Source organism: Mercurialis annua, linkage group LG5 (genome assembly GCF_937616625.2).
Source record: "Mercurialis annua linkage group LG5, ddMerAnnu1.2, whole genome shotgun sequence".
Lineage (NCBI taxonomy): Eukaryota > Viridiplantae > Streptophyta > Magnoliopsida > Malpighiales > Euphorbiaceae > Mercurialis > Mercurialis annua.
This window is the reverse complement of record NC_065574.1, coordinates 10,412,065-10,423,396: the sequence shown is the minus strand read 5'-3', so window position 1 is coordinate 10,423,396 and position 11,332 is coordinate 10,412,065. Positions and strand designations below refer to the sequence as shown.

The window sequence follows — 11,332 nt, the reverse complement described above, 5'->3', positions numbered from 1 at the left end:
GCTAAATTTAGCACATGCTAAATTTAGCACATGCTATATTACATGTTAAATTTTGCACTCATTTTTATCTAAAAAAAAAATTTGCACTCATTATAGCATATGCTAAAGTTGAACAAACAATCAAAATTCATTTTTAAGTATGATTCTACTATTATTATTTTTTGCGTTGTTTTTTTTTTATTTTAAATTTTATGCTATCTTTTTTATTTTTACGATCTCGATTGATTAAATTTTTTAGTTATAGACCGCACGCCAACATATTATAAATATTTTATTTTTAATTTATTGATTCACATAACGATTCTATTTAAAATAACTCATTATTATATCAAATAAAAAATAATTATTATTTGTTCTATATTGCCAAGCCGAAGAGCATCACTTCTGTTCGTGATCGTAGTATATTATAAAAAATTATAAAACATATGATTAAATTTTTATAATATAATAAAAATAATACATAAATAATTATCATAGTAAGCAATTATAGCATTTATTTCAAAATTTTGCATTGGAGTTAAAATTAAAAAATTATGCTAAATTTAGTATTTTGTCATTTTTTCATGCTAAATTTAGCATAAAAAGTAGCACTCTATTGTGGATGCTCTAATGAATTTGTCGTACCAACTGTAAGTTGTAATGATGCTAAAAAATTAAAAAGATTCGACTTTTTGTAAATTGATCTAAAACAGTTAAATCTATAAATAATATACAATTTGATAACTTCGTTACAATTCTATTCAATTTTTTATAATTAATTTGATTGTTTTAATTTTCGGTCGATTTTCTATAATTCCTTACTTAGCAAATCTAATTCTTAAAATTATAAAATTTTACTTTTTGGCTTTCCTCTAAATACATATAATAAAAAAATCCATTAAATTTATATTTTATTATTGAACTATTTTAATTTGAAGAGTTTAATTCTTTTATAAAGTTCATTAGAGATATTTATCTAAGAATGAAAAATGTGAATTATATGGGGTGCTTGCACAGTAATGTGTTCTATATTTAATTATTTTTAATTTGATAATTTCATGTGATACACTAATATATGCAAGTATTTTTCAAACTAAAATCAAACAAATTTATATAAATGAATCGGCTCCAGGAAGGACCACATTTATTTGCCTTTGTTTCTACTTTTTCAAACCAAAGTGACAAAAACAATCTACGCTCGAGATCTTTGTTGTATAAGACATTTTAAAATACAGCCGTACGATCTCGTTACGTAGGTTTCACCAATATAAGCAGATCCCTCTAGTATACGAAATTCAAATCAGACTCTCCAAATTAAACGAAACACAATATAATTACTTGACCCCACCATGTGGAATGGACGGCTTTGATGTGATGAAAATTTTGAATAAAAGTGTTTGAAGGCTCACAACACAAGTCACAACAATAATTGGACCCACGTACGATGCACGTGCGATGTCATAGCTTTGAGCGGCACACACGTGCCATGTCCATGTCATCTTTAAAAACAAAAAATTATAAATATGCGCTTAATGTTTACCTTATGACATACATAAGCCCATTATAAATTTCTTATGGCTTAATACATAGTTTGACTCCTGAACTTGTACCCTTTTACCCATCTAACCCCCAAACTTAACGTCTCACCTATTGAACCCCTGAACTTGTTAAATAACCCGATTTGACCCTCGAACTTGATAAATATGTAAACATTGAACTCCTCCGTACACAATTTCTTCTAGAATGTTTCAAGTGACAGGTGGACACGAAGGGTTCAATATTTACATATTTATCAAGTTCAGGGGTCAAATCGGATTATTTAACAAGTTCAGAGGTTCGATAGGTGAGACGTTAAGTTTAGAGATTAGATGGGTAAAAGGGTACAAGTTCAGGGGTCAAACTATGTATTAAGTCTTTCTTATCTCTAGTACACCTTCAATATTGAACAATGACTCATTCCTACCCCCCCTCTTTAAAACGGTGTTTATGCTTTTAGGGGTGTAAACGAACCGAGCTCCTCGCGAGCAACTCGGCGTTCGGCTCGATAACAATTTAATTTGTGTTCGTTCATATTATAAACAAACCGAGTTTGCGCTTAATTTTATGTTTATTTATTTAAACGAGTTGAACATGAATATAGTGGTTTTCGGCTCGTTTACGTTCACGAACAGCTCGTTTAAATGTTCGTGAACGAGCTTGATCAAAAGTTCACAAACAAGCTCGTATAAAAGCTCAATATAAAGTTCATGAACTGATTCGTATAGAAATTTGATAAAAGTTCGCGAACTAGCTACTCGTATTTAAATTAAATATACTTTATTTTTCTAATATGTTACAACTATATATTTTTTTGATAATTGAGGGGGGGGGGGGGGCTGTAGGAGGATTTGAACTCACGATCTAGTAGTTTACTGCCCAGCGCTTCTAACATTTGAAAAAACAACAATAAAATTATTTAGTTTCGGTTCATGTTTGTTTTTGTTCGTTTAGCTATTAAATAAACGAGCTCGTTCATGAGCTCGTTCACAAACTTCTTCATTTAACAGTTTAACGAACGAACATGAGTCAACACGAATCAAACGTGAACACTATAAAATTTAAATGAACTGAATATGAACGTTTTATATAAAGTTCGCATGGACATAAATCGAACATGAACCCCATTCATGTAATGAGCCAAACATGAACGCCTCAAAACTTGACTCAGTTCGATTCATCTACATCACTACATGCTCCATTCTATAGAGACATTATTAAATATTAAAAAAAAAAATTATATCAGAGATAAATGTTAAGAACATATTACACAATTTTTATTTAAAACTAAATTTTTAATTAAGATCTATTTTATTGTTATGAATAATGTACTAAATATTAAAAAGGGACTATAAATAAGTAGAATTTAACTATTTTAATTAAGAAGATATATTCCATAAAATGTGAGAATATAGAAATACATCAATTTAAGATAATTAAAAAAATATGGACAATAATCTCTCATGTAAATACTTAATCACATAATAAAAAATATTGTCTAAATTCAAAAATTGAAACATTTGCATATTTTTATAATCTAAATCAAACCTTCTATGATTAATTTTTAAGTCATTCTGTTAATTTTGACGCTTACTTTCAAACAATTTAATACTCCACTTTCAATTTCGTTAACGATTTGCTATCTCAGTTTTTAAAAACTGGTAAACTTTCAAGTATGTTACTAATTTGATATCTAAAATTAATAAAAAGTTCTAATTGTTAATAGAAATAAAAATTAGAGACAATTAAATAGGATTTTCAAATAAAAAAATATTAAACTGCTAATTAAAATATATATGGAGAGTTTTATAATAACTAGTATTATTTTACGTGCTACGCACGTGGCTCGTAACGTGACTCGTCAACTAATTTAGATTAAAATTCACTACTTTCTCATCTCAATAGTATAATTATAAGTGACTATAATATATGTTTTAATTTTAGAATTAATTATTCTCAAAAAAAAAATTAGAATTAATTAATAAACTTAAACATATTTAAATTAATTATTAATTTGATTATTATGTGAAATTTATGAGTTACGTATGTAGATCAAATTAATTCACAACTTCCTTATCTCAATAGTATCGTATCTTTAATAGTTAATAAATAATTTAATTTATGGTTAATTTGTAAATTGTCATAAAACTTTAACTTAATATATCAATTATTACAAAATTAATTGTGTTTAGTAAATTATTATGTAAGTGGCAGTGGTGATTAATGTATTTTGATAATCTAACTATATTTTAATTTTAATAATGAGATAAATATTTAATTATCAAATTGTTTCACATTGATGTGTTTTTAGTTTAAAAAGGAAGAACCATGGTGTTTTAGAAGTAAAGAAAAAATAACAATAATTATTGAGATTTTTGGTCACGGAAATTTGTTCACGAAGTTTAATTTCTCAAACCACTCTTTTAAACCTCTTTTTAGAAGTAAACAATCCACATGAATTGTATTTGTATGCGAAGTAGGCATAGTAACAGTTACCTTAATTACATAAACAATAGTTACTTTATTTTAGGAGTAGTCGTTTACTTTAATTAAACTTTCAATTGTATTTTCAAATAAATATTATAATTTTATAATCAAATAGTAAATGACCTTATAACCTTTAATTTAGCATCAATTAGTAATAGATTTTAGGCTTAATTACTTAAAAAACCCTCACCTTTAACTTCTTTTTCGTTTATACCCTGACCTAGGAAAATTGTCACATATACTCATGACCTTGTCTTTATGTTTCACCTCTACCATCGAGGTATTAAATTTACCTCTTTTCATTTAAAAAAAAATTTAAAATAGTCCTTCTTTTTTAGTAAAAAAAAAATTCCACCCACCGCCACCATCCTCCTTCCGTGGAAGGAGGAACCGTCGTCCTCCTTCCATGGAAGAGCAGCTGTTCTTCCTTTCCCTGCGTCCGTTTAGAAAATCAATTTTTTTTATTAATAAATAATAGGGAATAATATTAGCGGTTTTTTAAATTGGAGTATAATTGTAGGTTGTAATTAAAAAATATATTTTATTTATTTTATTTTATTTAAATTAAAAAAATTAATTAATTTTAGGATTTATTTGAACGTTTTTAAAGATGAAGTATTTGTTTGTAATTTTTTTATTAGAAAAGGATATAAAATAACCCTTATATTTAGTTGTTTTTAATAAATCGTCTTTTTTTTTTGAAATTTGGGGTAGAGGTGAAACATAAAGACAAGGTCATGAGTATTTGTGCCAATTTTCCTACGTCAGGGTATAAACGAAAACAAAACTAAAGGTGAGGGTTTTTTAAGTAATTAAGCCTAGATTTTAAAGGGTGTTTTAGTAAAAGTGCTTGTCCCCCCCATCCGTGCTTTTATATATAGTATAGATAGATTTACTCTTGTGTTTACTTTTAAACCCCTAATTACAAGAACTCAAAAGAGTATATGATTATATAATTATATTACTCTTCTTAAGAAGAAATTAGTATATCTCAAGACTATTTGTATTAGAACACTAAATAATATAAAAGAATTAGAATATTAAGACAATTGTATCAAGATTTGAGAACTAATAAATTACCAAACAAAAAAGACCTCTTAAACCCAACTGATTTATTAAGTCCTTTCATGGACGATAATCGCATGTGTTTCAATTGCCGTTAGTGCGGGTCTAAAAAATACCTATTAAACAAAAATGGATATAAAGACTTTAAAATAAAAATGGTATAATATGGAGATTTCGACATGAAATTTAGTTATAATTTTTATAATATATAAATTTTTATATCATTAATATTTAACAACGAGCGAGCGCACGCGGAAAATTCTATTCATTCAAAAAATTTACAATCAGAAAATTAGTAGGAGACTAAAGCCTCTCTTGACTAGGTTGAGTTTACTAATGAAGTATAACTCTAATAAGTATCATTTATTTTTTGCTTGATTTACTTTTTTATTCTATTTCACTAAAAAATTTAGATAACTTCTACTTTCTTAATTAAATTAATATAAATATAATTATATCTTCTAATTTAATTAGTCTAATTAATTATTGAAAATACTATTATTTTTAAATTTTAATTAATTAATTAAAATAAAATATAACTTTTGTAAAATCAATAAGTAAAGCAAGTAAAGAAAATATTTATTTTCTTTATACTAATTTTTCAATAATTAACTTTATAGAAAATATACTTTTCAGAAGAGGAAATTACATCATTTATCGAAAAGAAATTAAAATAATTAAAAAAATACTTGTTGATTTTTTTTATTTACAAAAATACACAGTTGATTTAAAAATACGAAAAAATAAAAAATAATTATAAAAATACGGTGTATACTGTTGGTACAATTAAAAAAAACACTTAGAACTACAAAAATATCTAGAATAATAAATATTATTCTTTTTAAAAAGAAATTAGTATATCTCAAATATTAGAACACAAAAGAATAAAAGAATTTAAAAAGTAAGACAATCTTATAAAAAATTTAAAACTAATAAATCACCGAAAAAGTTACTAGTTTAAGATATAAAAAATATCGAATGCAATAATTAAAGTAAATTTCAAATTTTTCTCTATACTTTTTACAAGTTTAAACTTTTAAAAGTTTTGACACGGAGAAATTAGGATTTAAAGTGGCAATTTGTCCCCTCAACTTATAAGCAATGGATAATTAATATATAAATTAATTTTATGGGCCAACTAGTCACAAATTTGATTATGAGCAATTAATTCTAGGTAAATTAGTTTATAAGTTGAGGAGGTAAATTGCCAATTTGGATAACAATTAGTTTATAAGTTAAGGGAGCAAATTGCTAAAATAGAGTTAATTACCATAATGAATAAATTCATGACTAATTTGTCTATAAAATTAATTTATATATTAATTGTCTATTATTTATAAGTTGAAGAGCCAAATTGTCAATTAAATCGAGAAATTAGATAGTGATCAATAATATGAATTACAAAAGTAGACTCCATAGTCCATACTTTAGTTTTAAAAGAAAAAGAATGATCAGAAGAGAAGTTTCTACATTTTCACATCACCCACCGACTCAACCAATCTCGATTCTTCTCGAACAAACAAATCCACTCTCTTCCCCTACCGATCTTCCTATTTTAAAGAAGATGAGATACCCAAAACCAAAATCCAATCCCAAGCCACAATAAACTCTCCACACTGCATATTTTACTCCATTTCATTGAGGCATTTTCACAAATGGAAGACGGAGGAACCGTGACAGTCTACAACAACACCGCCATTACAGATTCTAAACAGAACCCATTCTCAATCAAGCTCGGCTTAGCTCAAACACTCCGCGGCGGAGCAATTCTTGAAGTCACAAATCCCCACCAAGCAAAGCTAGCTGAAGACGCCGGCGCTTGTTCTGTACTAGTATCAGAGGCACCACTCCGTCATGGCATTCAAAGAATGCCCGACCCTTCGCTTATCAAACAGATTAAACGCGCAGTTTCCATTCCCGTCGTTGCCAGAGCCCGTGTCGGCCATTTCGTCGAGGCCCAGATACTCGAAGCTGTTAATGTCGAGTACATAGACGAGAGTGAGGTGCTTAGTTATGCTGATGAGGATAATTTTATCAACAAGCATAACTTCGGGACGCCGTTTATATGCGGGTGTAGGAGCCTCGGGGAGGCGTTACGGAGAGTCAGAGAAGGCGCCGCGATGATACGGATACAAGGGGAGTTATCAGGGAGTGGAAATATTGCGGAACTTGTGAGAAATGTGAGGAATGTAATGAGTGAGATTAGGGTTTTGAGTAATATGGATGAGGATGAGGTGTTTGCTTTTGCTAAAAAGATTGGTGCACCGTATGATGTTGTTGCTCAGACTAAGCAGATGGGGAGATTGCCTGTTGTGCAGTTTGGTGCTGGTGGGATTGTGACTCCTGCTGATGCTGCATTGATGATGCAGTTGGGGTGTGATGGAATTTTTGTTGGGAGTGAGGTTTTTGATTGCTCTGATCCATTTAAGAGAGTGAAGGGTTTAGTGCAGGCTGTTAGGAATTATAATGATCCTCGTGTGTTGGTTGAGAGTAGCTGTGGATTGTCGGAGGAGTCGATTTCAGAACTTAACCTCGGAGAGGACAGGATCGAACCGTAATGTTTTGTTCTTGTATGCTGTGTAAAGCATCTCATTGTGTTGAAATACTTGCATGAAACTAATAAAAATTATACTTGTTCTTCATTTGATGTTGAGCCTTGTGTTTTGAATAGCAACTTATTGGTTGAACCCTTTAAAAGGGCATCTAAATTGGAATATGTTTTGAATATATTGCTGCAGATGAAAAATTACTACCTCCTAGATTATGTTCTCTGTTTGAATGCTTCCATTACTGAATAAACATCTTAAAGCAATCTCATAAGCAGAAAAGATTGCTCCATTCACAACGAAAGCTCTTGCAACAGCAGTTCCCAACCCGCGCCACAGCACCTTGTAACCCTCGTCGCTAACGCTTCTCCGAAAACAATCTACAATCCCGTTGTACTTTGGGGAGGAAGACGGAGTTTGAGATTGTATTCTAGTTTTAATAACGTCCAACGGATAACAGCAGACCCAACTCGCCACTCCTGCTAGTCCGCCTGCTACCAGCATTGTTTTTAAGCTTTCTTGACCATTTTTTCTGACACCAGGGTGAAGCTGTTCTCTCATGTATTCGTATGTCCAGAAGTAAAAGCCATGAGAGGGCGCATCTCTGAGGATAGTGATTGTTAGGCCTCGATACATTCCTCGTAAACCTTCTGTTCTGAATATGGTTTTCGCAACGCTTATTGGACCTTTGTGGCAATCTAAGTGATGTTGTTTTGTCCGACTTTTGTCATGTAACTGAAGGCGGATTTTCACCAGTTCGACAGGAGTAAGCATCATGCTCTGCAGAGCTCCGGTGCCTATTCCTCCAAGAGCAACACCTTTGTAAGAAGGAGGGTCATTGGCTGAAACAGAGGAGTCGAATGCTCGCGAAAGGATAGCGTATATCTGGAAAACCATAGCATTCTGCAGCAAGCAAACATGTTATATCATCAATAACCTCATTTAACCTAGCAAAATAATCTTAACCCCTAATAATGTATCCTTAGATTATTCAATCATTATTTCAATTAGGGTCCGAATTAATAAAAATTTGAAACTGTAATAGTAAGTCTGAGATGATAAGATTACTGATTGTAATTTAATATAAAAATTATAAACACTAAACAAGAAAGGTTATCCACTAGTAGGTGGACCACAATGGCCAAGACTACAACACATCAGAAACTTGATAGGCTATATTTTTCATATAATAACATTTGCTAGCTATCTGTATAATACTATAATGATATCAAAAGATAAGTAGAGATAAAGTTTAAAATATAGACCAAAACTAGAGATATCATTTAAAATTTAGCCAATGTGGGTCTATAGCTAAGACACCTCTAAGTGCATCAAGAGCTTGTGAGTTCGAACCACGCCTCCGTAACTAACAAATAACAATTGAGACTCGAAAGAGTCGATTACCATCTTTGATAAAAAAAAATTAAAATTTAGACTATAACTCATAAACGTGTTTCATGACCAAAAAGCAAACCCAACTATCGTAGACTTATACAATATTCTAGTCCTCACAAGCTCAATCCTGCCGAGGTGAAGTATTTTACTAACACACTCAAACATCACTTTCAATTTCAAAAGCTATGGCAAACTCTCAATTTTTTCCGGAGATTTGTGAGCCAAACAATATGTCGTAGGAAGCCGTGGAGGAGGGGCGGCTGCCCACCTCAGCACGGCCTCTCTACACCTCTGTTCAAAGGGATTTTTATCGGATTTTTTGTTTGCGAGAACTCCATTATTGTAGAATTATTGGATTTATTTGTGAGAGTGAACATTTAAGAACTAAATATAGATAAACAAAAACTAGTTTGATATTCTCATTTTGGAAAAAAGTAAAAACAGAACAAAAGTCCAAACACAATTCTTCTCTTATATGAGTAATATTATCATAACAAGACTAATAATGATAAGTTTAAATTCAACCACAACAAAAATACATAACCAAGAAAATATCTATCGAGCTTGAAATTTCTTAAAAAAAGCTGTTGATATTTGTTGTAGTACCTGAAAGGTGACTGATGCAAGAGGTGCAGCCATGCCTCGGTAGAGTGCAGAAGGCCCATCCGTAGAGACAACACGGCGAAGAATGCTCAAGGCGGAGCCGGAATTAGAACTCTGCTGCAGCCTGATGCGTAGAGTATCAAGAGGATAACCTGAAACTATACCTGCAATCCCACCAAAACCACCCGCAACAAACTCTCTGCCCCAACTACTCGCAAGAAACTCCGGCCAAAAATCCATTGCTTATCGCCTTTTTTACGCTCTCATTCTCTATGAACACAACAAATCTTGAATCTCTTCTAAGTTTACTCTATTCTTGATCTTCTTAATATAAAAAACCAACAATGAAATCGATTAATTCAAGCAAAACAAACTTTTTTCCTTATTCACCGCCAGCTTTTTCTAAATTTCACATGCATAATATGAATCATAAAAAAAAAAAAATACCAGTCATGAAATTTCTTTGTAGATCACTATCTGACACTAAATCTTGAATTCTTGCTGAGGAAAAAGCGGATTAAAAGAGAAAAATCTTTATGTTTATAATTTCTTGCAACTCAATAAACTTGCAGATGATATGATAAAAGAATTTGTGTAGAGAAGAAGAAAAGTAGAGGGATGAATGAAGAGGAAAGTAATAGCAAGAAATGGGGAGAGAGCACGTTTTTTGATTGATGAATTAATCGGTTCTCTACACAACAAATGCCACCGGTTGCTATTTTGTTGGAAGTGAAGTTCCGCACAGGAAACAGACAACGTCCATTTTTCATGTACCCAATAGCACCCTGCCACGTGGTCACAACTATAAAAATATTATGGGAAATTTTTTTATTTTTGTCAAAGATCTGGTGCTATGTATATTATAGTTATAAAAGTAGTTTAAAATGGTACCGCAAAAAAAAAAGTAGTTTAAAATGGTAAAATATGCATATTTTTATGGTTTGGATATAAAATAATGTGTGTGCGGGTTGTGTAGATAAAAATTGACCTATAATCCCTGTCAGCCTAGCGTTACCCCCAATCCTTTTTCATTGATAGATTTATCGGTGGTCTGGTGAATTCTGACTTAAGCATTGGTCTGGTGAATGGTGACTTAAGCACAGGTATCGAATCAGTTTCATTGAAGTGAAGGCAGTTTATTTATTTTTATATCAATGAAATATCCATTTTGTATGGCACTCAAGTTTAAATGATTAAAGAAAGGGTAGTAATTAGGGGCGTGCAAACGGTTTTCCTGTTCGGTTTGAAAGTAAAAATGCCGGAATCGATTGTTACGCATTATGCATCTTATCATTTATCATTTAAATACATAAAAAAAATAGTATTATTTCTTGAAAAAAGTACTACATTTTTAAAATTACTAAATAAATAGATTGTTTGGTTTTAAAATATTTAAAGCTGAGTTGAACCAATTTTTCTTTTAAAAAGAATTAGTATATAAACCGATTATTTTCAGTTCAATTCGATTATTTTTGGTTAATTCAGTTTTGTACACATCCCTAGTTGTAGTATACTAATATTATTTCATTACATTTACATCAAGCAGTTAGATTGAGGATAAAAATGAGAAAATATAAATTTGGCATCAATATACCGTAATATACAGCTTTGCTTTGTTAAGCAAATGCGACGTAATCTGTTTAGCTAGTTTCCAAGCCCTGAGGAAAGTTGTGGAAGCAATTCATTGTGTTATTATTGAGCTGGCCTCTGAAAACGTGCCG

At 30.7% G+C, this 11,332-nt stretch overlaps 2 protein-coding genes across 2 annotated transcripts; one reads left to right on the top strand and one right to left on the bottom strand.

The window, feature by feature from the left end:
- The first annotated feature begins 6,489 nt into the window (after positions 1-6,489).
- LOC126680959 (pyridoxal 5'-phosphate synthase-like subunit PDX1.2) lies at positions 6,490-7,709 on the top strand. Its single transcript, XM_050376279.2, has one exon. It carries the CDS (start codon positions 6,723-6,725, stop codon positions 7,623-7,625), a length of 903 nt encoding a protein of 300 aa, XP_050232236.1. The 5' UTR covers positions 6,490-6,722; the 3' UTR covers positions 7,626-7,709.
- On the bottom strand, positions 7,660-10,396 carry LOC126680958 (mitochondrial arginine transporter BAC2). Its single transcript, XM_050376278.1, has 2 exons — positions 9,615-10,396; positions 7,660-8,516 (listed from the first exon to the last, which is right to left on the bottom strand). The coding sequence occupies exons 1-2, from the start codon at positions 9,849-9,851 to the stop codon at positions 7,824-7,826; spliced, it is 930 nt and encodes a 309-aa protein (XP_050232235.1). The 5' UTR covers positions 9,852-10,396; the 3' UTR covers positions 7,660-7,823.
- Between the last annotated feature and the right edge of the window lie 936 nt (positions 10,397-11,332).

Bases quoted from the DNA above. Each gene is read 5' to 3' on its own strand.
- LOC126680959 (XM_050376279.2), top strand. From the start codon at position 6,723: ATGGAAGACGGAGGAACCGTGACAGTCTACAACAACACCGCCATTACA.
- LOC126680958 (XM_050376278.1), bottom strand. From the start codon at position 9,851: ATGGATTTTTGGCCGGAGTTTCTTGCGAGTAGTTGGGGCAGAGAGTTT. The intron at 8,517-9,614 runs GTACTACAACAA...TGCTTGCTGCAG, and splicing joins TTGCATCAGTCACCTTTCAG to AATGCTATGGTTTTCCAGAT.